Source organism: Etheostoma cragini, chromosome 4 (assembly GCF_013103735.1).
Source record: "Etheostoma cragini isolate CJK2018 chromosome 4, CSU_Ecrag_1.0, whole genome shotgun sequence".
In the NCBI taxonomy this organism is placed as follows: domain Eukaryota; kingdom Metazoa; phylum Chordata; class Actinopteri; order Perciformes; family Percidae; genus Etheostoma; species Etheostoma cragini.
The window spans coordinates 3,845,747-3,872,659 of record NC_048410.1 but is presented as its reverse complement, the minus strand read 5'-3'; the positions used below and the strand labels follow the sequence as shown (position 1 = coordinate 3,872,659).

At 41.0% G+C, this 26,913-nt stretch overlaps 2 protein-coding genes across 5 annotated transcripts in view; one reads left to right on the top strand and one right to left on the bottom strand.

Annotated features, from left to right (window-relative positions):
• The window catches only part of LOC117942822 (solute carrier family 41 member 3-like), a 13,050-nt gene extending 4,831 nt beyond the window's left edge, over positions 1–8,219 (top strand). For 2 of the 3 annotated variants that reach the window (XM_034868514.1, XM_034868515.1), the window contains exons 2-10: positions 702–809; positions 1,381–1,452; positions 3,182–3,326; positions 3,466–3,612; positions 4,023–4,167; positions 4,358–4,437; positions 6,708–6,842; positions 7,585–7,733; positions 7,849–8,219. In XM_034868514.1, the coding sequence (XP_034724405.1) occupies positions 702–809; positions 1,381–1,452; positions 3,182–3,326; positions 3,466–3,612; positions 4,023–4,167; positions 4,358–4,437; positions 6,708–6,842; positions 7,585–7,733; positions 7,849–8,028 (1,161 nt within the window). In that variant the 3' untranslated portion in view covers positions 8,029–8,219. The remainder of the gene's footprint in view (positions 1–701; positions 810–1,380; positions 1,453–3,181; positions 3,327–3,465; positions 3,613–4,022; positions 4,168–4,357; positions 4,438–6,707; positions 6,843–7,584; positions 7,734–7,848) is intronic. The other variant, XM_034868516.1, reaches the window with a different exon arrangement.
• A 1,531-nt stretch (positions 8,220–9,750) lies between these two features.
• Positions 9,751–25,717, bottom strand: LOC117942830 (carbohydrate sulfotransferase 11-like). Of its 2 annotated transcripts, XR_004656224.1 has the most exons (4): positions 25,282–25,717; positions 16,187–16,266; positions 10,320–11,225; positions 9,751–10,284 (listed from the first exon to the last, which is right to left on the bottom strand). XR_004656224.1 is itself a non-coding variant. In XM_034868528.1 (3 exons), exons 1-3 carry the CDS (start codon positions 25,373–25,375, stop codon positions 10,380–10,382), a joined length of 1,020 nt encoding a protein of 339 aa, XP_034724419.1. In that variant the 5' UTR covers positions 25,376–25,717; the 3' UTR covers positions 9,751–10,379. The 2 variants fall into 2 exon arrangements, 1 of the variants encoding a protein (XP_034724419.1); XM_034868528.1 differs by having other exon boundaries at positions 9,751–11,225.
• Between the last annotated feature and the right edge of the window lie 1,196 nt (positions 25,718–26,913).

Sequence of the window (26,913 nt, the reverse complement as noted above, 5' to 3'; positions counted from 1 at the left end):
CCCCTACAGGTTTCTCTATAGAGCCCCCCCTACAGGTTTCTCTATAGAGCCCCCCCTACAGGTTTCTCTATAGAGCTCCCTCTACAGGTTTCTCTGTAGAGCTCCCCCTACAGGTTTCTCTGTAGAGCCCCCCTATAGCTTCAGAATAGATATTTGGCAGCTCCTATGTTTACTTGTGTCCGACTCCTCGCTCGGTCAGCCTGCCGTTTCCTTTTTCTCTGTTCCTCCAACAATGATTTGGTGAGTTTCAGCTCATTGTTATGCTGTCTGGCTAAACTCACCACTTTCACCTCATTATTTTTGGCTGCATTAGGCAGCTTTTCTTTCCAGAGAAAAAGCTCCTAAAACACACATTACACTACCTGCTCAGCACCAAACTGCAAACACAGTTTGAGACCAGCTGGTGAAGCATTTAGCAGCTAAGAGCCAGGTGGAGAACAAAAACAGAGTTTATAGAGGGTGAATTTTGGACTTACATTGATGACCAAAAACAAAAAACGTTTGTTAATGAAACTTAAAAGGTGATTATATGTTCACCACATTTTTCCAGTAAATACTAAGCTAAATGTCCGCTTAAAAGAACAATAAGCCCCTATTTCTTGTGGAGGAGTTTGACTGTGGAGTATTTGTAGAGTGGGCTGCATCGGACAAGCTCGTTGGTAACAGAAGGTGCATTAAAAAAACACTTTGGTGTTTTTCAGCACTGGGATGTGTTTAAGGAGATCTCAGAGGTGCTTATCCTGGTGCCGGCCCTGGTGGGGCTCAAGGGGAATCTGGAGATGACATTGGCATCCAGACTGTCAACAGCAGTGAGTGGAAACACACTCACATGCACACAGAACACATACACACACGCAAAAAAAAGATGACGACAATTGTTTGAAATGATAAGAACTATAATGCTGAGTATTTTTTGGGATTGTTGTGGCACACACACTTGGCACCAGCTTCCTTGACAAGTTAAGCTAAGTGTGTAGATAGGAAGTAGCCGGTATTGGGTACTATGTAAGCTGAAGTTTGTGACTCATTTAAAAAAAATTGATGCTACCATTCGGTCTCCCGGAGAATGTTAAAGCCAGTTCCACACAAATTACGGAGAAACATATGCTTTGGTGAGCAAATGCAGTAACTTCAGCATCCATCGCTAATGATAATTCATTATCAGTCACTTAGCGAGCAACTTCCTTATTGCAACTAGAGCAATAATTATTACTCTTTAGCTATGCACACTGTTGACCCGTCAGATCATTTCTCAGGGGAATTCTGACATGATGTTGACAGTAGTGGGACTTAAATTTGCACAGTGACACTTGAAAACAACTAATACGTAGGCTACAGTAATTGAGAAATGTGATTATGTGAATCTGTTTCCATCCACAGGCCAACACGGGGCAGATGGATGAGGCTCAGCAGCAGTGGAGGATGGTGTTGTGTAATCTGGCTCTGATTCAGGTGACACACTGCACCACTGCACACTCTCCGTTGCATTAATGACACACTTCATCACTCTGCCGGCTTCAGGACAATTCATTGCACTGTAATTCAAAAAGCTTTGCTGGCGGGATAAGATCATCATCTCACTTCACTAATGCATCGCAGCCAATAAAACACACAAAATAAAAGTTGGAGATGTTTTTTTAAATGGTCGATATAAGAAATGGAAGCACACAATCTAAAAATTGGGCTAATTCTTCCATTGCCTGCTAAAACTTAATTTTCGTACTAGGAGTGCAAAGTTGCGTGCAGTGTATTTTAAACCTAGGCATTCAGTAGGGCCTACTATCCTACAGAAACCACATTAGTATAACCTCGCCATGACAGTATAGGACAGGTATTTCAAACTGTATTTCACTAAGGGCCACACTGGAAAATGAGAATCACATCAAGGGCTTGACATGTAGAGTTTGTTGACATGCTTTTATTTGGTCGAAAGAGTCAAATGTTTTTGACTGTATTGTCACAAATAACAAAATAAAGCCCTAAATAGTCAGGAAAAATGTTCCCCAGCCATCATAGAATTTAGTTATGTAAACAACCATTAGGATTACATTTTTAAACGGCTACCCAACTCACACCTGTTTCACAGGTTTATAATACAAACTCTCAGGGTCTGTGGGAATTTATGAGTCTCAAAGTCAAAATCTGTTTTAAGTTTCTCGTAATTAAGAGTCTGAAAATCCCATCCTTTTGGTCATTTATTGTGAATTTTAATTTATTTTTGTACATAATCGTGTGAAATAAAGTGATTTAACACAAGGCTCAACTAGAGAGTTTCAACACACTACTGCAGAGACATGAATACACGGTGCCAGAAGCCATCACTTTTCCACAGTATGGCAGGATGCTGCATCACATATAGTCTAAATGAATGTGATTACCAAAGAAACAAAAACAAACCGCAACAACAGGTCTAATACGAAAACCACAAAGCAATCGAAAATAACACACATAACACAACTGTCGATCAACAGGCTTCCCCACAAACACCAGCCAAGCTGCTGGGGCTCAACAACACACACACACACACACACACACACACACACACACACACACACACACACACACACACACACACACACACACAGAAGGGCACAGCGGCCACTGACACTGTTCAAATCTTCAACAATCTAGCTAAAAGTAAGCAGTAGCCTAGCAGCTAGTAAAATTATTTTACTAAAATGCAGTAAAATCCATTAAACTTACCAGAAAGCCGCTCATCATTTGAAGAAGAAGTACATCCAAACTTCTTTCATTAACTTTACTTCTAAACCGCAAAACAAACTTTAACTAACTTTACTGCTGCGTTTATGTGATGCTAGCTAGTTTTGCCTCTCGGCCACCGTATCCTAACTGGTCCGAAAAATACTGACGTAGTTAGCAAGGCCGACTGTTTGGGCCTTCCAAACAATTCGCATAACAGGGCCCAGACGAAATCTGATTGGCTAAAGAATGTAGCAAGAATATTTTTCACCTGGAGACAGCACATGAGGGAAATCTGATAGGATAAAAGCATATACAGTATGTCCATTTACATATATATAAATACACATTTAAGAAAAACTGTTTAATATGTTTGATGTCTCCAAATTTGGAGATATCAAGAATATCTGACATTTAATCTCCCATTTGACCCACTATCTTTTGTTGTCTCACATCCCTCTGCCCCTTCCTTCATCCCCAGGTCCAGGCCACAGTTGTGGGCTTCCTGGCAGCGGTTGTAGCAGTGGGCCTCGGGGGTCTGACCAGGGGGAGAGTGGATGTTCTCCAGGCTGCTGTCCTCTGTGCCAGCAGCGTCACCACTGCTGTAATCGCTGCTCTGTCTCTAGGTCAGACAAAGGCACAAACTGCTGCAGAGGAATAAATGGCTGAAAATGTATAAGATACACATACATAGTAGGCTACAACATATAGGGAAGTAGAATTTATGAGTCTTCTTTGTCAAGTCTTCATCTTGTGCTTTGTCAGGTCTTTTGATGGTGGCAGTAATTATTGGATCCAGGAAGGTGGGCATCAACCCAGATAATGTGGCCACACCCATCGCTGCAAGCCTCGGAGACCTCATCACTCTGTCTCTGCTTGCTTATGTCAGCAGCCTCTTCTTCTGCCACAGAGGTCAGAGGTCACACATCACATTAAGAAAGCCCAATGAGTGAATGTAAATTATTTTTCTGCACAAGTGCCATGTATGGACACTATGAAGGTAAACTAGCTTGAGGTGAAACCTGATTAAAATCAGTTTCAGATAAAGAGCAAGATCAAAAAACTGCAAAGTAACATCGTCCTTGGTGTTTAGTACTTTAGCCACATGAGGGCAGCATAGTCCAGATTCTAGCAGAAGTCTGCCAACAGATCAGAAAACTGTCATCATTTCTGTCATGGCCAGAATATGTGATGTGTTGTCCACTGTTTGACCCCTTCTCCTAAAAACAAAAACAAAAGTGTCATTTCTATTCAAACACCAATCAATGAAGAGTGCAATCAAAGATTTTTACAGATGTGTTTGGTGATATGTTGCTCTCCAGACATGTGGTACCTTCCTCCAGCGGTGTGTGGCTTCTTCCTGCTCCTCATCCCAGCGTGGGTTGTTATAGCCCGTCGCTCTCCACCCGTCAGCGACATCCTAAAGTCAGGCTGGCAACCAGTCATTTTGGCCATGTCCGTTAGCAGGTGAGCTGACCTGTGACTCTCTCTGGCAGAGGGTCCAGCTACTTTGGAACATTTGTGCTCCGGTCACTTGTTTTGACATGTATGTTTTTTTTCTTCATTTAAATAAATCAGTATGGTTAGTTAGGGAATCTAGCCAGTTTACACAGGTGTCCCACTCAGACTAATGTGTTGTATGTTGTCTTCTTCCCAGCATTGGTGGTCTGATTCTGGATAAGACCATAGCCAATCCAAACTTTGAAGGTATGGCAGTGTTCACTCCAGTCATCAACGGTGAGTGGAGGATGATAACATGTAACTCCAACCCATACATCTCTTATGTGTAATTAGTGCAGAAAAAACAGCAAATACACACTTCATGATTGGTATTGAGTTGCTTATGAGGTTCAAATTTTGATGATCATTATTTGCTCATATCAGTGGTCATGAGAGTGAATAGTTAGTATTTATGAATTAATAAACATAGATACTAGGTACATTGATGTGTGTAAAAATACATTCTTCTCAACACTGACACTTTTAAACCTTTCAAGTATATTTTTCTGATAATACTTTTTTACTCCACCTCCATACTTTTGAATGCAGGACTTTTGCTTGTAATAGTATTTTTATATTGTGATATTACAACTTTTACTGGAGATGAAGCTCAGAATCTAAGGTATTAGTATCTGCCACTGCAAGAAAATCACACTGAATATAAGCAGGATAACATGTACTTTGTGGACATTTTCTCAGACAGGATCCTTATTTCAGAGTCCTTGGTTGATGAAAACAGGATGGTAACTTTGATTAATTTTGCCTAAAATAAACATTATTGTGTATATAATCCTTACTCCTCCATACTTAATTAAGTAAGTATGTAAGTAAAATGTATTTATACAGCGCTTTTCACAGCCAGGGACACAACGGGCTTTACAATGTGCATAGACAATTAGACATAATGAGTAGTTGCAGAACATTGAGATGCAATCTGTGGAATTTTGTTCACATGCTCTGAGCAAAGAAATTTGCAATGCCATGTTTTCCTGAAGGAGTAGGCAGACCTGGGATTTAGGGTTATGGTTTCAACAGTCCTAATCTTTGAAGAATGACAATCCACCTTCATAATTAGCTTCATTACTATCAATAATGTCAACTGATGTAATGTGGGAATTGTTGGAGCATGCAGGCGCCCAGCAGCTAATCCCATTATTATTCAAAAGGACTTCAAATTTGTGCGATTAGTCAAACATGAGGTATTAAAGTGCTGCTTAAGCTGAGCAGTCAAAGGAACCTCAGAGAGGCGTATGTTGCCAGATCTTCACTGACAGAAGTTTGTTGCCTTCAAAGCAGCATACTAAGTAGAGAGGAATAACAATGGTCTATACATATACCACAAGCCTGATCAGAATGCCAACTATGCAATCACTGGCTCCTGCTCGCACAGTCTCTCTGCCAACTGCAGTGCCTCCAAAGACCCATGCATGTATTGCTACCCCCCCCCCCCCCCCCCCCCCCCCCCCCCCCCCCCCCCCGTACAGGAAGTTCATTTGCATTCCAATTCAGCGCTCTCTCTACTTGGCCTGTTGACCAGAAATCCGTGGTGGAAGAAGAATTTGGATCCTTTACTTAAGCAAAAGTCAAAAGAGCATAGTCTAAAAATACCCCTTTACAAGTAAAAGTCCTTAAGATTTTAATAGTTTTACTTCTAGTGTTACTTCTGAAAAATGTGCTTAAAGGATCAAAATTAAAGTGCTCGTTATGCAGAATGGTTTCTTTTAGATTGTGTTTAATTATTATGGTAGGTTTTATTATGCAGTGTTTCTCCCTAATGACTACATGTAGCATTATAGTGTTGATGTTTGCCAATGTGGAGCCATTTTTAGAGACTTTACGTACTACTGGGTAGATTATTTTATGGTGTCGAAGCCATTTTGAAGATTTGCCTTATATAGTTCATAATTATGTTCAGGTATCATGCGTGTTTCAAAAAAATGGTTTATATTTTGTTATTTTGTTTGTCCTTGCTGTTGGCATGGTGGCACCTTTAATTTAGCATGTGGTCAGGTGTAGAGGAAGAGCAAACAAGTTTTAATTGGTAAAAAACGCATAACGACTTGTTGTTCATTCCATTACATGTCATTTTAGCTGATGCTTTTATCCAAAGCGACTTACAATTGATATATATCAGAGACTGCACGCTTCTGGAACAACAAGGACTTAAGTGTATTGCTTAGGGACATGTATGATGTATCGCAGTGGGAATCGAACCCAGATCAAAGGCATGTTTTAAAACCACTGCGCCATTACCACCACTTATAGCATATGAATCCTTTTGTTTGAGATTTGTTCATTTATTTTGTCTGTTTGTCCTTTAACAAATGGCTCAACTGTGACATTAAGACCTAAAGAATGTGCGTTGATTTACTGACCGCTCCCTACATATGGCGTTATATCACATGAGCGTTTGTTTTTTCTGTAAAAATGACCAATGGCTACATAAAAAATGTATTGTGTCATGGAATTGATCAGTGCTCCACTTTTCCATGTCCATGTCCACGCAGGTGTAGGCGGCAATCTGGTGGCCATCCAGGCCAGCAGGATGTCCACCTACCTCCACCAATGGAGTGTTCCTGGAGCTCTTCCATTTGTGATGGGTGAGAACTGCCCTGGACCCTGTGCAGCCCTCTGCTCCTCAGGTCAGATCCAGGAACAAATATACAATTTAAGGGTGCACAGGCCTTTCATCACAATAATCAATCAAAACATAATTAATAATGACATTATAATTACACTTGACTGTTATTAAAGCCGTAGATGGTGTTAACTTTAGACAGAGCCAGGCTAGCTGATTTCCAGTCTTAGGCTAAGCTAAGCTAACCAGCTGCTGGCTCCGGTTACATACAGCCATTTGGGAAAAGATTACTGTAAGAATGCAAATAAGTTCAGCATATTTCCCATATTGTGAAAGTGTTCTTTTAAAACGAGTCTTATTTGTACCAGAAAGAAACGGAGTTGAGCTGTGACATTTTGTTGTTGTATTGACTTGAGCAAAGCTTTTTTAGTTGTTGTATTTTTGTTGTTTTTGGTATATTCAGTTTTAGATGTTTTTTCCGGATATTTGTTATGCCCTTTTATTATGTTGTTATCTATAATTGTACAGCACTTTGGGGCGGTAGCGACTGTTTGTAAATGTGCCATATAAATAAACCTTGACCTTGAGCTTGACCTTAATGGGAAATATAAATTGTGCTAATGTAACACTGGTTAAAGATAGATGCCACCAACCATCTCTACCATAGTCTTCATAGTTTAAACTACAGGATCCCAATTCCTTTGAAAACGAAAGATTGAATGAATAATTAAAAATGCTAAACATAGTGCAGACAAAAACCGAAAGTGGACACACAGCTTGTTACTTATCTTTCTATGTTTATCTAGATGTTAACTCTAAATCCGCCAGAGTCCTGATCCTTCTTGTAGTCCCGGGTCATCTCATCTTCCTGTACACCATCCACCTCCTGCAGGGAGGCCACACTGCCATGACGCCCACCTTCATCGTCTGCTACCTGTCTGCAGCTTTGCTTCAGGTCACATAGTCGATAAATGTTTTGTTGCTCGTACTGAGGGAAAAAAAAAGTGTGTGTTTCACACCAATCTCAGACACTCTCAATAAAAACATGTCCATCCATTGTCATTATCCAGGTGGTGATTTTGCTTTACGTGGCCAGCCTGATGGTGCGATGGCTGTGGCGAAGGGGACTGGATCCAGACAACTTCTCCATCCCCTACCTCACAGCTCTGGGTGACCTGTTGGGGACCGGATTCTTGGCATTGAGCTTCAGGTTGATCTTGATGGTCAGTTCTTCTGGGACTGAAGTTTGACACACACGTGATCCTGTACACCCTGAGTGTCCTGCTCTCTAGTATACATGAGTGGCTGAAAGACACTTGCAAAGCTCTTGGATTTAAGAAGGAAGGTGAAGATCAACGAACATAAAAGGTTGAGTATGGCGTTATGTTTGTGCCTCAATACTGAGCATCCTAATGGGACAGAAGAATGTGTTTTGGTAAGCAAAAATTGCACACTATGCTTGTTACACACACAGAGACGTGCAGCAGCACACAAACATGCAAAAGATTACAAATAAAAATATTACAATGCACCAAGATACAAACAAACCTGACTTTTAAAGGGAATGGGAGAGAACTCTCTAATTGGTTTGGTTCATATTACGCCCAAAACACACCCATGATTAATTAAGACATTAAGTAGCCTACAACCCCTATGAACCATGCGCACGGACACTTTTTTCTGCCGATAAACTAGCAAAAGTAGAGTCGTATACGCCCTAAACGCAACTGCGCCAGGCGCTTCACACCATGCGCTCTTGCTCTGTGTGCTCTCAAACCACTTGAACACTGGCTCACTGGCTCTCTAGTGCTCTCTCAACAGCTCTGCGCAAATTAACATATCTTTGATGGTTTTTATTTTGGGGTGCAGCTTCTTAAAAGAATCTACATTAATGGTTGTGATGCCTTTGCTGTTGAGGGCAGGGAATTACAGAGGAAATTAGTAAAACCGGTGGAGGTTATTGTATTGTTTTGTGTTTTAACATACAGGAAATAGCAACTTATTATATATTTTCTCTACAAACATTAACCAATGTTTTTGGAGAGAAAAAAAGCTTTATGTGCACAAAATGTCCCTTAGTGCTCAGGAGTGATGCAGAAATCTAACACCGCAGATAAGGGACTGCAAGAACAAATAAGGTGAAGAACACATGAACTTATTTTGCACTTTAGACGCCATATTTGCCAGCTAAATGTGGTCGATAGTTGTACTCTGTTCCCTTGAGTTGCACTGGTCTCAATACAAGCCGACTTGGCTCTGTAGAAACACCACCCATCTAAAATGGATCCAAGTTATTCCCACTGTAGAACCACTGCACTGTTAACTATTGTCAGCTCTTAAATGTTAGATGGCAAACGATTGTATTAAGGCAATAATTATATATAACCAATTGTAAATGTAAAATGACACGAATCAGATGCTGCACTGTCTGGATGAATGTTAGATTTTATTGTGTTTATTTCATGTAGGTTTGTGCCTTTAAACCGTGATAAGCCTTCAGTTCTCATCAGTGTTCCTAAGAACTGTTGCCAAATTTCTAACTGTATTTTTTTGTATGCAGCACAATGCCATTGAACATAGCCTGTTGTACTTTACTCTCAATGTGTTAGTCTGTGTTGCAGGTAATGAGAATACAGATACTTTGTGCTATTTTTGTGTAAAAATCATTTAGTATGCACCACTCTCTGTATGGGACATTTTCAAATGTTTGATATGCACTTTTAGAAAGATGCTTGTCTTTCTGATGGTATTGGTTCTATTTTCACAGTGGCACCAAGCTTGTTTGGACTTTGCTCTCACATTTGTAAAAACTTCTAGATGACATCTTTGCAGCTACAATTTTGTCATTAAAATAAAGGAAGGCGTTTTTGCTTTATTCTGAAGTATCTGTATCTGTTTAGCAGAGTGTCAAGTATCAGGGTTAATGCCTTACAATATTCAATCCAACATTCAAACTAATAGACAGATTCGTAATGAAATGCATTTATTTGAAAATTGTGAGAGAAACTATATATCTATTTTGGTTTGTCTGACTTTGTAGTCAGCAATAACACAATAAATAAAAGACAATATCATTGTTACACAAAACTCTTCTACAGCACAAAAAATAAACATAGTCACAGTTATAAAAGTTGTTGTTGTCTGCAGGGGTCAAAAAAGGCCCACGATCAGAGGCACATACGTTTGAGACATTCACGGTCTTATTTTAATACTTTCATTAAGCTACTGCAGGTTACATTTGTCGTGCAAATGACACATCTTTTCAGTTGAATGGTATTTCATACTTTCAGAGTCAGAGACCAACATCCACTGGATTACAGTAAAATATAATTTGCCTTCTTTAGGCAACAACTGTCATCTTGTGATTAAATGCCCTCTCCTATGTGTATCTTCTGTGTGCACAGAAGTTCTTCAGTCTGTAAAAAATCATTTGCTTTTGAGCTCTAATCAGGATACATCCTCAACAGTATTTGCAATGTCCTGAAAAAAGGCCTACACAAAGAAAAACGTCTCAAAAAATACACAGTGTACTTTTTTTAAAGTCTAGGCTCCACATGTTTAAGTCAGGTCTGTGGATGAGTGATGCCCTGGGCTCCCAGCCTCATCTGAACTTGAGGTAAGCTGGTATTGAGTAGTTGAAAAGCAGGAAGTCCATGCGATAGAGGTTGTACAGCTTCTTCTGGTAGAAGGGGCTAATGTTGTGAAAGAACTGAGCCGCCATGTCGCCTGTAGTCCTGGTGCTCTTGGATGAGGTGGGGAAGCTGACCTGGTCGTCCACCCCGGCCAGCTGTAGCACGTAGCGGGAGTCCTGCTCCAGCGTCTCGTATTTACCCACCACGTCATAGTGGATGAGGCAGGGGTGGCACAGGGAGTGCACGCGCTCCCAGTGCTCGTTGAACGGCTCTTCTCGCTGGGTTGCCGGGTCCACGAGGTAATACACAAACTCCTCGAAGGAGACGTCGTTTCCTCTCTCCAGAGCTTCAGGCTGTGGGTCCTGCCTGTGCCGCTGCACTATCTTTGTGCCGTATCGTTTATGGAAAGCAGTGTTGTAGCTCCGTGTGAATTTGTTGCGGTAAGCAGACACCAGCCGCTCGAAGGGCTCGCGTACGAAGACGAACTTCAGGTAGGAGCGCAGGCGCTGGTTAATCTGTGAGGTGGAGTACTCCGACAGGGCGCGGAGGTTTCCCGGGATGTGGGCCTCGTTGGCAGGGATCGCCAGTGGGTCTCGGTGAGACCCGGCGCCGCCCGTCAGAACCATGAGCACCCGCTTCCAGTTGGTGCAGGCCACTTTGGGCACGTAGCAGTACAGCAAGCTGTGCTGGTCGTCCACGATGACATGCTTCAGGTCCTCGGGGATGAGGACTCTGCGCTTGCGGGTGTAGGAGCGGCAGGCTTCTTCTAACACCTCCCGTCGACCCTGATGGATCGCCTGTAGTGCTGACTCAACCTACAGCGAAACAATTAAACAGAACTATGTATCAGTAAGTAAGCCTGAAACTATCACTAGTCTACTTTTACAGGAAAATTCCGCTCTAAACAACTTGGGTTGTAGAAGTAAATAGGTAGTTATCTGGAAATTAAAATATTCAACATCATCTCCCAACTTACCATTTTGTTACCATTTGTTTAACTCCCTGCGAAGTACTACAGCTTCTTCATCAATAGGATTGTCGACACAAGAAAATGCCATGCTTTGAGAATAAAACACTTTATAGTCTGCCTAACACGGTTAATAAACTGACATTGTTTTTCATTCATGCAGATAAACTGGGCTAAAATGCGCCTGATACAGACAGAATGAATGAAGGAGGAAATGAAAGGGCGCTGTGTGAGAGGGAAAAACCTGCTCCCAACCAGGTTAGGTTCACAGGCACAGTTACCATAGTTACTGACTCTGAGGTTAAGTTACCTCTCTTTCTTAAACGGGCTGAAGTCCCCCGTCTCTCTCCGGTTTGATTAACCTGCCTTTCTGAAACAGAAAACCCAGAGTTCCCCTAATCTCAAAACTTTACTTTTCACTAAACCTGCTTTCTAAAACGGACCTCTGGACAGCTCTTTTTTTCTTTTCTACAAACTTGTCCTTTTCAGCACAAACCGATACTAACTCAATTGATGTCACTTGCGGCAATTTACCAGACTTCCCTCAGCTCCCTATTAGAGACGCTAAAAGCTACTGTATGTACACACATTCACATATGCAGTAGTTAGGGCTGGCTAATAATTAAATTCGATGAGTTATCATCTTTCAATGGAATCATATCGGAATAAATCATATATGGAGATGTCGTGACACACAAGACTTTGTCTAAAATGACAACAAGCAAGCACATACTAACTCAATTTTATCAGAAAATCTGTTGTGAAACATTTTGAAGGAATATCATTTGAAGAATTGCAGATTTGTTTAACATCACACTGTATTTGTGCATGCATGTAAACACAGCCGGTATATAACTGGAAAAAAAATGATTTATTTTTTCACTTGAACCTGGTTACCACATTGTTGGTGATTATCTAAAATATAAAATATTTTGTCAAAGCACCAATTGTCAACCCTACAATACTGTTGCACTTTTTAATTGGTTTATTTGGTCAAGAAAATGCTCATATCTGATTTTCTCTAAATTGCCACGCCCTAGCAGTAGCACTCCAAGACTTGTCAACACACTTTGATCAAAAATCGGTGGTATCGTTTGCATCGTCTGGGTTTGAATCTGACGTTGTGGCCCTTTGCTGCGTGTTCCCCCCTCTCTTTCTCTCTCTCTCTCTTTTCTGTCTGTCCACTGTTACTATCAAATAAAAGGGAAAGCCCCAAAAATAATCTTTAAAAAATCTGTGGGATACAAGCATTTGGGACCGGAGAAAAGCTCAAGTCATGCTCATGTGTTCATGTCACTTGAATTCAGCCCTTGGAAAATAAGAATGTATAACATAAAAGTCAGCCAAGTGGAGCAGAGGCCCTGCATGTTTCCAAGACCTTATAAGGTCTCTGAGAAAGTATACTAGATACTTCTCCTGTGGAGGTCTTAATCGGGGCCCATCCCCTGAAATCACCTACTACAATCATAGGTCAGCCAGGTCAGCTTGGCCTCCTCGTGGCACAAACGCCTTATTTACTCCTTTCATTTACTCAGCCTGGCTCACCACTGCAGTGGTCGGAGGCTTGGATCCCTGAGTCTCCCCGTTAACTCAGTGCCTGACACTTTGTGTGGCTCGGTGTCTACTGGCAGACATTGGAACATTAAGGATACACCAGACTGGCCAAAGACTGTAGAGCCAACACTGACTCTTCTCTCAGCAGACCCTTGTGTTAGGATATACGTAACCAACACTGCTTTTCCACCTCAGACTTTAAATCTTCATGTGAGCAATACGCATGATTCAGTACGGTTTTCTGAGGATATTAAAATAGCCACAGGGATGCGTCACAAGACAAACATGCCATTTAATTAAAAAAAAACACCAAAGTCTTCTTAAGTATGTTGAGTACAGACACACGTGTCAACTGTAGCTTGAAGCTGCTCTTTGGCATATTTAGGCCAAGATTCACTCTGTAACCAAATCCATTTGTCACGTGTTTCACCAAACCAAAAGGCAAAACAGTGTAAATATTAGGGTTGGGCATCGTTTGGATTTTAACGATTCTGATTCCAATTGTGATTCTTCCTTTCTTTTAGAGGCTCTGGTTCTTATAGAGTCTCCTTTCGATTCTTTGAGGGGTGGAGTTAAAACGGGTCACGTGCCTATTTTTACAAATAAGAGGAACGTTTTATTATGATTTAATAGAGGGTTGCAGTTTTACTGGGCCTTTTCATCGTAAAATAAAGCCACACTAGAGCGCCACTTAATGCGTTCCGCGGCTGCAACACAACAAGCACCTGGACGCTTCGGAATCCAAAACTTGCATGTTAAATTGGGAAGTGATGATCAGATCTGAAACCAAATCCTCCAAACGACTCCAATAAAGAAACCATTCTACCGGTTTGTAATTTTTTTAATGATTCCAGCTAGTAATCGGTTCTCCAAGCCCAACACTATTATTAAAGACATTGTTAAGAAAACAAAAACCAAGGAGAATGTGTTATGCTGCCCGAACCGCACACAGACAAAGTTAGCAGTTAGCTAGTAAACATTGTGAAGTATTTTGCAGCTAAAGAGCCAGATCTTTTTCAGATTTTGGCCAGTGTTATATTTAAAGCTTGTTCCGCTGCCCCAAAGTAACCACAAAATATGTATTTTTTAAATCAATTAATGCAGCTTTAAATTTATTATCAGCGTAGTCTCGCTTTCCCAGACTGGCTAGTCCACACAGCATTGCGGGATGGGAGGAAAAAGGACTCTGGTTCATTGTCATTTCTTTAAACCAATCACAATCGTCCTGGAAGGCGCTAAGCACCGGAGAAAGGCTTCAGCGCCGCTGCAAAATAGGCTCGGAAGGAACTTGTTTTGGTGAAATCTGTACGTTCAAAAGTAGTTTTAGTCGTGCAACAGAAAACTCAGATTGGACAGATAGTCTAGTTAGCTGTGTGGATTTACCCTGCAGAGATCTGAGGAGCAGTTAACCATAGTCCTCAGAAATCCACCGGAGTTTAAAATGCCAACACAATGGAAGCCCAAGGCAACAAATATCCGGCCTAAAATAGTGAAATCCGGCGGATTTTTGAGCGGCAACGGAGCAATCCCAGAAGTGGAACACCAAGGATAAAGATTACATCCATGTAGAAACTGATCTGTGAGATTTTAATCTGAATAGGATAGTATTAATATTTTAAAAAAACATGTTTTACATTTTTTTTTTTTTTTAATTATTGGACAAATTAGCTGGTGATCTTAAAGGTGCCAATAACTATTTAGTTACATTTCTCAACTGCACGGGATGCTAAACTGGAGCCCATTAACTGCCATTTACATACATTTTGCCTTTCACTTCATTACCTGCTGCTCGTCAGAACAATGCAACATGCATGAGCAAAGAAACAAAAAAGCATTCACATATTATGTAAAACACACAAAGTGTATGAATCCTCTTTGCTGCCCGTTCGCAGCTTCCTGCCATTGAGCAAGAGTTTAAGTGGAAAGAAGTAAAATATCACAAGCAATTAAAAGTAAACAATGTCTGCTGGAGCTGGTTTGTTGTCTGGCTTGTACACCCTCCTTCTACTCACAGGGAGATTTAACAAGAAACAGCTGCTAAACGCTGCTCTATGGCTATACAGAGAGAGATTAATGAGATGGATAAAAATGACTATTTAGAGGCGGTTTTTAGTGAAAATCTTTAAATCCTTTAATTTTAAAAAGCAAAATTAGAAAAAAAGTAACCACAACTGTCATTTTGTGAGGATAAGCTATTTTTCTTTTTATTTAAAGGCATGTTGAGATATCTGCATTGTGTGAAACTGACCCTCTTTGTTAAAGAAAAACAAGACTAAAAGGGGCCAGTACACTCCATCACAACGGCTTGTCAGACAGTCCCATCCCTCTCATGGCCTACGCCAACTTACACTGCAGGATCTGCCAGGATGTATAATTCTGTATAAGGCCACTTGATAGTCCATTTCTTATGTGCCTACAGGAGAGAAACAACTGCTCGTGTTATAGTTTTTTTTTTATGATACCGCCTCATAGTTTATGTAATCTATACATCTAAAAAATGCAACCATACATAGTTATAATTTCTCTTTGGGTTTCATCAAATGCACCACCTAAATTACTGAGCTCTTAATTGTCTGACAGTGTCTGTACAAACCCATAAAACCTCCTAAATAAATGTCACTGGTAACACTAACACACACACACACACACACACACACACACACACACACACACACACACACACACACACACACACACACACACACACACACACACACACACACACACACACACACACACACACACACACACACACACACACACACACACACACACACACACACACACACACACACACACACACACACACACACACACACACACAGACGGACAGTGAGTTCGGTCTCTGTTCCAGACGCCATTAATCTTTACATGGAAGTTAGTTGTTTACTGGAGTATTGATGTTCTGGATATCGACTACAGCCCCTTTGACACAGGACTTAGCCAAGCTTGCTTGTGATAAACGTTGTCTGCCGGTTATTGTTTGGGCATTCCCGAGTTCTCTCCTTTTATACCACGCGTCAGTGTCAGGAACACAACGATTCAGCATCATCCATCATTACCTTTGCAGAGAGGACTTGAATTCAAATCAGAGCTCAAATTAAATTTGCATTGTAAACTCTGTATACATTTTCCTAAAGAATGCATGAGTAACCCGGACAAGATATTTATGAATAAATATTCGTACAGAAAGAGTTCGACCAGGGCTTAATATGGGTTTACACTGTCAACTGCTTGTGGTTGGATAAGACTGACCTGGTCACCATCATAAAGTGTCTGTAGAGGACTCCTCCTCGACTTCTGCCCAGTGCTTCCTTCACCGACCGGCTCCGAGGCTGAGGAAACACAACACATCTGGCATGAAATCTGACTGAAAGAGCTTTCAAGACCAAACTGCGTTACGTTAAAGAAACAATCAGACATAATGAAATGGCCCATAATGGTGCATTATGAAACAATAGCACTCACACTGGAGTGAACTTTACAATGCGAACAACAAAAAACAAGTAAAAGAACAGAAGAGAAGTTGGAAGACAAGAAAATAATTTTTAAAAAATAGGCACACTCCAGCACCACTGATCATTATACAAAATACTGTAAATAACGTTTTTGGAATCATCTTACAGTGATTTAAAAAATATATACATAAAACACACCCTGTAGCTTTAAAAGATGGCTGTAAAAAACACCTTTTAATAATAGAGCTGCAGCTATCAATTATATTTAGTAATCAAGTATTCTACCAATTATTCCATTAACTAATCTGGTATTCAGATAAGAAATACTTTTGTTTTATTGAAGAGCAATGATTTACAATAGTTTGGTTTAATTTAAATGAAGCTTTGAGGCAAATAATTTCGCGTCCAGGATTTTTACTAATCAAATTATTCTAGTTCCTCTAGGAATCGTTTCAGTCCTAATTAATAATTAACCCAACAGGGTCACATGTGAAGACTGGTTATAATACTTTATTCCCCATTCAATAAATATCATGATTGGAATCCAAACGGACCACGGCCTTTGTTCTGTTGAAGGACAGAACCGGCTTTAAATCCACTTTTAGGTTCTTAGGCTGTAGAGCTGGAACATTATGCTTTCGTCCTGATTTGATCGTTTTTCCGATATGACTTCACATGTCAGTCAGTCTGACATCTATCTCATTTGGTAAGAAGAACATAACGTGGATATGCTTTCACTCTGTTTTGTTGGAAAATGGATAAGACGTAGTATATTATATTTTTGGTTAATTATTGGTTTAAAAAAAAAAAAAAAAAAAAATCACAATTGTGAATCACAATTCTAGCGAAACACATGTCGGCCGCGCGTGTGTGTGCGTGCGTGTTTGTGTGTGTGTGCCTCTTTCCACACTGTGGTGTGATCGGGCCAGGCATGTGTGCCAAGCAGCTTATGAGCTGTAAACCCACTGACACACTCATGGTGGAGACAGCCAATGAGGTACAGTACTGAATGTGTAGTTATGACAACACTATGGAGGAATAAATCAGTATAGGAGGGAGACAACATAGATGAAATTTCATACTGAGTTTTCAGTCAAAAGTACTGCCAACTGCTTTCCATCCATCCATCACAGTGGGCTTGGTGTAACTTGGTGTTATGTTATGGGCGGCTGTGGCTCAGTGGTAGAGCGGTTGCCTGCCAATCGGAAGGTTGGTGGTTCGATCCCCGCCCCTGCAGTCATTGTCGAAGTGTTCTTGGGCAAGACACTGAACCCCGAGTTGCCCCCGGTGCTGCGCATCGGAGTGTGAATGTGTGTGAATGTTTATCTGATGAGCAGGTGGCACCTTGTACGGCAGCCCCGGCCACAGTGTATGAATGTGTGTGAATGGTGAATGTTTCCTGTAGATGTAAAAGCGCTTTGAGCAGTTGTTAAGACTGGAAAAGCGCTATATAAATACAGCACATTTACATTTACATTTATGGAAAACGCCAACAGCAAGATTAATCAGCACATCTTTGGTCCAAGAGTTTGGTGATGTGACAATACTAACAGGGCTAGTGGGTGCTGCAGACGAGACCAAATAACAGTGAATGCTGACACACGACTATAAGATACAAGAGCTTATTCTATGTGGACACTTCAGTTCTACGCTCCCTCAAAAGGACATAACTGTCAAGAACTTGCTATTGGTCAACGGTGCAAGTGTGTGGGTCAACATTTGTGTGGCTTTTTGTTGTTGTCTTAGTTGTATGTGTCCCTTGGAAATTCAATAAAGAAATGCACATATTTACATTGCCCCCACAAGCAAATCCACTATTAGCTGTGATTAAATTCTCTGCTATGGGAATTACACAAGGCCTTAATGTTAATCATTCACAGTGTGAATAAGATGCCAAATTCTGCCTTATTATTGGAGTGATCAGAGTCAGACATGCTGCTGGATGCTGCTGCCAAAGGACAGTGTTGTCCTCTGCCTTAAGCTGCCTTGTGTTTCTAAATACATTACCACTTTATGGAAACTACCAGTGATTCAGGAACAACAATGTACAACAAGATCATTCCCAAAGCCTTCTCACCCCTCTTAAAAAGAGAATTCTGGCCAATTTTTACATTGATCTTGATCGCTATAAATACTTTCAAGTGAAAAAAAACAAAAAACGACCAAAATGGGTGCAGGCAAGACAAAGTCTCTGCAGCTACGTGATTCCACTGAGCTAAAACAGCAGTTGTTGGGGCAAGTTTTAGAGTGCCTTTGTGCCTCTTAATAGACACAAAATGCAATTTAAATGTCTCTGCAACTCCCCAACACCAGATCGACCACACACAAAATGGATGAGCTACATATAGACATAGAACTGCTGCGTGATGGTTATCACAGAAGCCTTGCTGAACATTATGGACGGCAGCTAGGAGCTAACATGGCGAGCTAGGTACTGGCAGGATAGAGACAGGGTAGGATATGTCTGAGCTGAAAACGCATATCGTTGTCACGTTAGGGCCCTGTTCATTTTGCACAGACAATTTAATTGCATTTAGTGTCTGTTAAGAGACACAAAGGCACTCTAAAACGTGCGCCAACAACTGCCGTTTAAGCTCAGTGGAAGCTTGTACGCGTAGCTTCAGATACTCTGAAAAGTATATGCATATTTATAGAGATCAAGATTAACGTAAAAATTGGCCGGAAGTCCCCTTTAAATGAAACACTGGTTAGCAGAGGTAAAGTCTGAAAGTATTTTGGAGCTGACAAATACTTTGCAGACTGTGAGTGTTTCCGCAACAAGCTGAGATGGCATATTAACCGGGTCGAAAGAGTGCCTTGTGTGTCATCACTCCCCTGCGAAGTTGGCACTGCTCAGCAAGCCACGAAAATTTACTATCCACATTTTGTTATGAAGTATTTAACAAAAGCCAAGATGAGGTGTCGGTTGTGAGTTCACATGTCTGTAACAACAGCAGGACAATCAAGTGTGTTATCTGAAGTGCAAAAGTCAGTTGAAAAAGTGGCGATAATGTTGTTTGTAGCCTACCGGTGACAGATTCTGTGTTATTGTGCTTTTAACTGAGCTGGACCAGAAAATATTCTGTTTAAAACAGATCGGTGACGTGGTTTCGTTCTCACTGTTCTCTGTAAAGTTAGCTGGAAGTGATGTCATAAAGCCCCGGTGCGTTTTATGTGGAGTGGGCACTGCGCCATACTTTGAGAAACAGCCTTTTAAACTCTCAACTGCCTATTAGTCATTTGGTAACTTAGAAGGAAATTTAGCATGAAGTTAACACACCAAACATAATTTTGTTTGAATGAAAACTCCACTCCTGCTATTTGCACCACTGTTATGGAAGAAGGAAATAATGGGAGTTACAGGCAATCCTGCTTGAAAAGTGACGTATTTTCTTTTTAAATAGGTGCTCATTCATAAAGCCCATCTGCCCAGCCAAAGCAGTCAGCCTAGGGGAAACACTGATGTGGGCCTTTACCCTTGATGAAGAAATTAAGTGTCTCCAAAAGTGAAGAAAATCTACCAGCACACACACACACACACATACACCCACACACACACACACACACACACACACACACAAACAACTTCTAAAGCTATGGGCTCAAGCCATGTGATACTCTAACCAAACACTGTCTCAGCTGTAAGCTCAAATTCCTCTATAAGGAGATTCACCAACCCCACCAAAGGAAGGAGTAGTCTTGTTGGTTTAACCCTGTCAAGACCAAAAACTGCAGCATTCCTCATGATTTGCACAAAGCCAATGGCTTCGGAAATGCAAAATATAGAAAGGCTAATGTGTGTTCCTCCTGTCCCGACCATAAACGGAGCTCTGTGTTTAGGTCCCACTGGGATAACTGGGGGCCCCTCTCTTTGGCCTCTCCTGCCAAAGAGCAGCTTTACTGAGAGCCACAAGGGAAAGTCTGATCCTTTTAGGCCACAAATGTGTGTGTGTAAAGGGTGTAAGTGCAAAGGCATGTGGGTGGTGTAGTGTCTGTTTATTGAGTCTTAGAAGAATGTATGCAGATGTAAAATTTGAGACTTTCTGATCCTGAGACAAAGGAAATGTTAGTTTGTTAAGTTTGGTATCAAGTTGCATGTTCCAGCACAAGTGCATTTAACAGTTACAGGTGAAAGTATCTATCTACAAACTGAAATATGCTGCATCTGTTGGATAAGCAGATGTCATTAGCTGTCTCTTTTTGAATCCGCTTGATTGCCTCCGTATAACTAAGAGCTCCACATTCTGTCAAGTGCCTGCCATGGGCCATGAGTACCTGTCCGTTTTTTGAACATCCAATTTTTGCAAACTAAAAACTGGACATTTAACAGACTTCACCCGACCAGAAAGTCTGTGAAAAGTCTGAGCGAGCACATGTGTCAGTCAGTGTGTTTGCATGCACTGAGTGCAAGAAAAATTGAAATTGAATTGACTGTCTGGTCATTGCACTAAGTTGGTCATTGTCCGGAAAATTCACAGGGAGCGAGTGGGCATGGTAGTGATGTCTCTATCATGCAACTGGCACAAAACCAGGATAGGCATACTGTATATATAAAATATATGCTGTATATATATAAAATACAATCTAAATCAAACTGGTTTCATTAATTTATTGTTTTCGACATGACAGCCTTCACATCGTGGCTATGATTGTGTGTGTGTGTGTCTATCCTCAACCTAACCACACAGCAGCCCATAGATTTTAGTCAAACAATAGAATTATGTAGAGTGGAGTTCCTATTGAGCAGTACTAACAGTGAAAGGAAAACACTGCAAATGAAATTACTTGAGGATTTCAGCTCTGAAAGCAGATGGTCCTCATGGAAAAAAAACAAATAAAAACATGCTCCAGGGTTCTTGCTGAATCAACAGCACTTGCAGCTCCGTGTCATGATTATATGCAGCTGGCTGGAGGGGAAGGGGTTAGAACAGTAGGGCCACCCTGACCCGTCATAAGATGCTGGCCCCGGACGGCTGAGGATCTGACAGCAGTCAGGAGACCAAACTGATGTCAACTGTCACAGGTCTTCAAGAGACTTTAGGAACAAAGACTGATGTCTGATTTATGCCAGAGGAAGTCATGGTGTCCAAGAGGTGTTCCAATAAAAGTGGAGTACTGAACTGTTCATTTTAAAAACTCTTTTAGGGCCCCTTAAGTCAAGCCTGGACAAGGAAGGTATGAGGCTGGGGGGTAGCTCTGCAGTACACGGACGATGACAGTAGCCCCAAGGACCAAACGATAGTGTATGGTTCTGCTTGTAATTAAATAGCAAAGACTAGGTACCTGATATCCATCAAATCACATCTGTAAATGTCACTGGGAACATGTAAATCAGTGGGGGTGTATAAGAAGATCCTGACAATGCCATAAAACATACTATATTCCACACAGTCATCTTCCTCCTCAATCCTTGTGTCTGTGTAAACTGTATACTTAACCATAGCTGCCATTGCTGTGAAGCCATACTTTGAAAAGAAGGCTCAACTCAATGAGTCATATCTTCTCAAGCGAGCATTAGAAAACGTTTCTGCGCAATTGAGTTAGTTTTATTACATTTTGCCGTTTCCATTCAGCTTTTCCAATGCAATACTTCAAAATATGCATGGAAATTGGTGAATGTTAACAAGGCCACAGTGTAACTCTGACTTAGCATTGCATTCCTTTGTTATGGGATGCTCTCGTGCAGCTGTATATAGTCTTTGAACAAACAATATGACCTTTACCCCAGATGGAACAAGAGAGGGAAGGTGAAAGTGTTCTAAATGCAAATAGGACCGACTGGCTGCGTATCTGAAACCTACTGATTTAAAGCTGACATGCAACTTTAATGTTTGGAACACAAGATGCATTCTGTGTGTATCTGAGCTACTCAACATCAAAATAGCGAAAGCAAACGCTTAGGTGCAAAATCATCACCTTCAGATGTTTCACCATTCACTGGTATAGCGCTGTATTTATATGTATAGATTTTATTTATGCATGTGTTTACCTATGATGGCCCGCACAGGCGCTCCAGATCCCTGTGCACAAAAACAACCAGACATAAGAACAGCTTCTTTCCCCCTGCCATCACTCTACTGATAAGGAGGTCATCCCCACACATTACATACTTCTCATTCCAATATGCATCTTGCACAGTACTTTACATCCCACTCCAAGTGTATTTGTCTGATATTATGTCTTATTTGTATATTTGTATATTATGTTGATATGTGCCTATATGCATATTGTTGTCTCTATCGTACAGTATGTGTCTATGTCTATGTATAGAGAGTTAACACCTACCATAGTCAAATTCCTTGTGTGGGTATGTATGTATACTTGGCCAAGAAATCTGATCCTGTACCTCTTCGGAGCAATTGTTGTGCATGTCCTCAGAAATTAACTAGACATCTCTGAAATGCAAAAGGAGAACAGTAGGCAAACACGGGCAGTACTTCAGGATGTGAAGTAAAGTCCGCAGAAGACTAAACAAACAGTGGATAACAGAGGACACTGCCTTTCCCACGGTTGTTGATCCTAGTGTTAACAATAACCTCATATGGCGCCATGTTTCGTTATGGTTGCTTTGTGCAAAATCAAATGTTCTCAAGAGAGAAATTCATGTTTTGGCCAGGGATGATTTGGCTCTAATGTGTCCCTGCTGACACACTTATCCTGCTGTATGCCTTGGTAAAAAAAGGTGATGTGCTAAAGAACTATTTAGTGCTCATATTGTGCTTTTTGGCTTTTTTTCCCTTTACTTTTTTGTGATATATATTTTTTGTGCATGTTATAGGTTTATAAAATGAAAAAGCCCAAAGTCAACCCCAAAGGGACTTACCATCTCCAACAGAAAAAACAACCTTCTCGCTGGTGTTAGCTAGTGGCTACCTAACGTTGACATTAGCTAGTACTAGCTGATACTAGCACTTTTGAGTCTGTGACATATTTTGGGCTTCATTTAATAAACATAACCTGTTGTAGTACACAATTGTGTGTGTATTGTTTTGATTACAATGTGTGGAATTACTTTATTTTGCCTATTTATGTCTATTTTTCTCTGTTAATCACCGGCGTCTGTACAGCATCAACAGGGGTGGCCATTGTGGTTTATGTGTGTGTGACGTCAGAAACTGTAACTGGGAGTACAACAATCAGGTACGAGTAGTAAGTAACGGGCTTTGACTTCCCTTCCAGGGCACTATCATGGGTATGAAGCGGTGAAAACCCAAGTTACAGTTTGCCTGGAACGCAGCATAATGCTCGCCTAGCTGCTAGCGTAGCATGCCCTCATACTCTACATCTGATGCAGATGCAGTAGTAGTGCTGACCTAGGTACTGCAAATGTGTGACACCCAACAAAGATAAAATAGAAGTGTGAACCCTCACTCTGTCGCTAAAACTGAGCGCTAACACAAAGCGTGAAAAGAGGAGCTGCAGCAATGTTCAGTGCAACAATAACATAACAAAAATAAACCATGTATACCTATTCTGATATACCCTCTTAATACAATTATTAACCTGAAAATAAGCATAATATGAGCACTTTTAAAACAGAGGAAGATAATTCAGGCAGGCCTATCAAAACATCTACTGTTAATGAAACACCACTACAAAAAAAACTCATGGAATCAACTATCCAAGGGATTCAAGGATTTTTTTTTTATGTAACCTCGACACTTCCAATAGCCCCAAACATTTACTTTTGTGGTTTAACAGCACATTTAAATTCTTTTCAGACGTAAACTTGGATGAAACCTGTCTCCACAAGAGGCCGGTCTCTTATAGATTCCTAATAACTCCAAACAGTATTTGCCCCACGTCTCACATCACACATATCCAGAACTGACTGACCCCTCTCTTAAAAACCCAAACACTCCTCACAGTATAGGCTATATATGATTTTTTGGCCCATGATATAGCTTGGCATATCTGAATGAAGCCATTGTATGTGGCAGAGAGGGACCTGGAAAAGGTGGAAACAGATCTCAGAGAGGGCCAACTCAGCAACCAGCCAGCTGCAACCTCTTCCAGCCTTCTTCCACGTAGCAGAGGAAACCCTCCACTAATCATTTTGGTAATGAAATTGTTCCCCTACCAAGATCTGTGGTTCTCTGGGAAATTGAGACACAGGGTGGGAGTGTACAAGGATGAAAATAGTAGTTTATTTGAACATGGAAAACATTAAAATAAAAAAATTCCATTCTAACACCCACAGAAACACAGACACAGAAATCCCTTGAGTATGATGTGAAGGGCTTGAATGCAGTACTTCTCAGACTTTACCTCAAGCACCATTGCAGATAATTACTATGCCTTAGAGTACTATGACGGATGTATTTGATTATTATTGTGACATGTGGACATAACATGACCACAAAACCTTATACAGAATGGGACCAACAGGCCATTAGGTTAGACAACCTACTGCACATTAAAGATCTACTTTATTTAACCATATCAGTAATATGTTTCAAATGTCTAAAATATGTTTTAAATTAATCTATGTATAAAAAGATGTCCACTGTTAAAGACAAATATGCAAGCATAGTAATAGCTACCTCATGGAACTTGGATTCTAGGAAATATTTGTACAATTTTCAATTTGAGCTGGGCTAGGATGTCTAGTAAGCTTAATTTTTACATGTAGGCATGTTTCTAGATTTTTTTTAATGTTAGTTGTGTCTGATTGAATTTAGATGTGAAAGTGGGGCAATTTTATACTTATTGGCAGAAGTGTTGGATGAAAAACTGATACAATCAACTGTAATATTTGACACACTTGACTATATTTTGATTCAAAACGGTTTTCTTTTCTTCTGAGGCATTACATTTGAACATGTTGGAACACTACTTGTTGACTGAAGGTCCAAATGTATTTTCGGATAATTAAGAAGAATTTGTGCTCACCTGGCTTCAGACTGCTGTTGAAGTAAAGAATGACCATGATGAAACATCCCAGGCACAAAGCGAAAGCCATCCGAGTCACTTTAGGTTTCCTCATCCTGAGTCTGTGGAAAGGAGCGAGAAGCCGAGCCGATTCCTGCCACGGCTCGCGCGAAAAACAAACTGGTTGTGGTCTCTATCACCGATAAGAGCATCGATCCGGGGCTCGCTGACCTCCTGAGCTCCTTATCTTCCTGTACATCTTCGGGTGTCCAGTGTGGAAGTCGCAGCGGTGAAGAGGGTAGAAACAGACGAGCCGGGGCTGCAGACTTCGCCGGTCGGCCGTAACCTAACGCTATCTTCCAGTTACCGTCAGGGTAACGTTACTCTGAGCCCGGTTCAGACAAACTGGAACAGGCTGGAGTACTTTGTCAGTACGGTCCGAGCAGAGGCCGGGGCGGTCTGTTTGTACAAAGGGGTGGGGGGGCTTTCTCCCCAAACGCAAGCAGTGCCAGAAAAAGAAATACTGTTAGTAGCCTAGTCGAGCTGTTCCGGTTGGACCTTTCAAGGTAAAAGCACCAGTCAGTCGTTTCAATCAAAGAATATAATCTCCCAAAAGCACGTCCAAACCTGCTGACAACGTGGAGCGTTGACAAATGGCCCCAAGTTGATGTCCTGTTGCAGCACATGTGACAAAGGTGGAGTGGCAGTGCTCTTAGATCTCAGGGACCCCCCCCCAAGAATATAACATTTTTTGTGAAAGTGCACCACTAAATATGTCCTGCATTATTACATTAATACCAAGGCCGTACCTTGTAAAAAGGCCCTGTGTGTTTTCATACTTCCAGTAGGCTATAAGTTATGTTGTGCTCACTCAGTGAATATTTTACATGAATCTGATTTATTTGTGTAGGCCTACTGAGATGAGGGGATAAAGCACAGAGATGTGTAGTGATGGGCTTCATAAGAGAGTCACAAGAACAGCAAACAAAGCTTCTTAGGAAAAGCCAAATAATGAACCCATTTTTATTGTACAAAAAACAAAGAATACCTGAGAGTAGGTAAGAAAGAGGCTCCGGAGAGCGAAGGAGGATTGGTTCGATGTGAGCTTACGCCGAGAGATCTTGAGGGAGAAAAACAGTGGGGGGATTTGAACCGTGCAGTGTTACCCAAAGCCATGCCTTTATTTTGAAGCCAAAATGAACAGATATCCGTTTCATTTCCGTTCCTGTCATGTGTTTGTCCAAAATGTGACAAAATGCTGTTCGGTCTGGAGTAAATCATCTGGTTTTGATTTCTCCTCTCATCTCAAAATCACTTCATTAGTCACTGTTAAAACAATGTCTCCTCCTCTCCAATTTAAAGATGGGCTGGATTCTCCAGTGATCTGATGCAGTGCCATCCCTCTGAACCCATAGGTGGGACAAAGGTCCGGTCATTGAATCCATCATAGAGCACCATAACAGACCTATATCTTGATAGATACTATTACTATACTATATTTATTAGGGTAATATTTTTGGTATAGCACATTTATTCGTTCTACACACACACACGCACACACACACAAACACACACACTAAATCACAAACATTTTTGGGTGATTTCCCCAACAAATATACTCATTAATCTGTTAACAGTTTAATGGTGGCGCAC

What these genes read in the sequence shown, in the direction of transcription:
- LOC117942830 (XM_034868528.1), bottom strand. Translation starts at nt 25,375, where the DNA reads ATGAGGAAACCTAAAGTGACTCGGATGGCTTTCGCTTTGTGCCTGGGA. An exon ending in CAACAGCAGTCTGAAGCCAG is followed by an intron (nt 16,267 to 25,281) that starts GTGAGCACAAAT and finishes GTGTTTCCTCAG; the next exon opens with CCTCGGAGCCGGTCGGTGAA. An exon ending in CACTTTATGATGGTGACCAG is followed by an intron (nt 11,226 to 16,186) that starts GTCAGTCTTATC and finishes GTTTCGCTGTAG; the next exon opens with GTTGAGTCAGCACTACAGGC.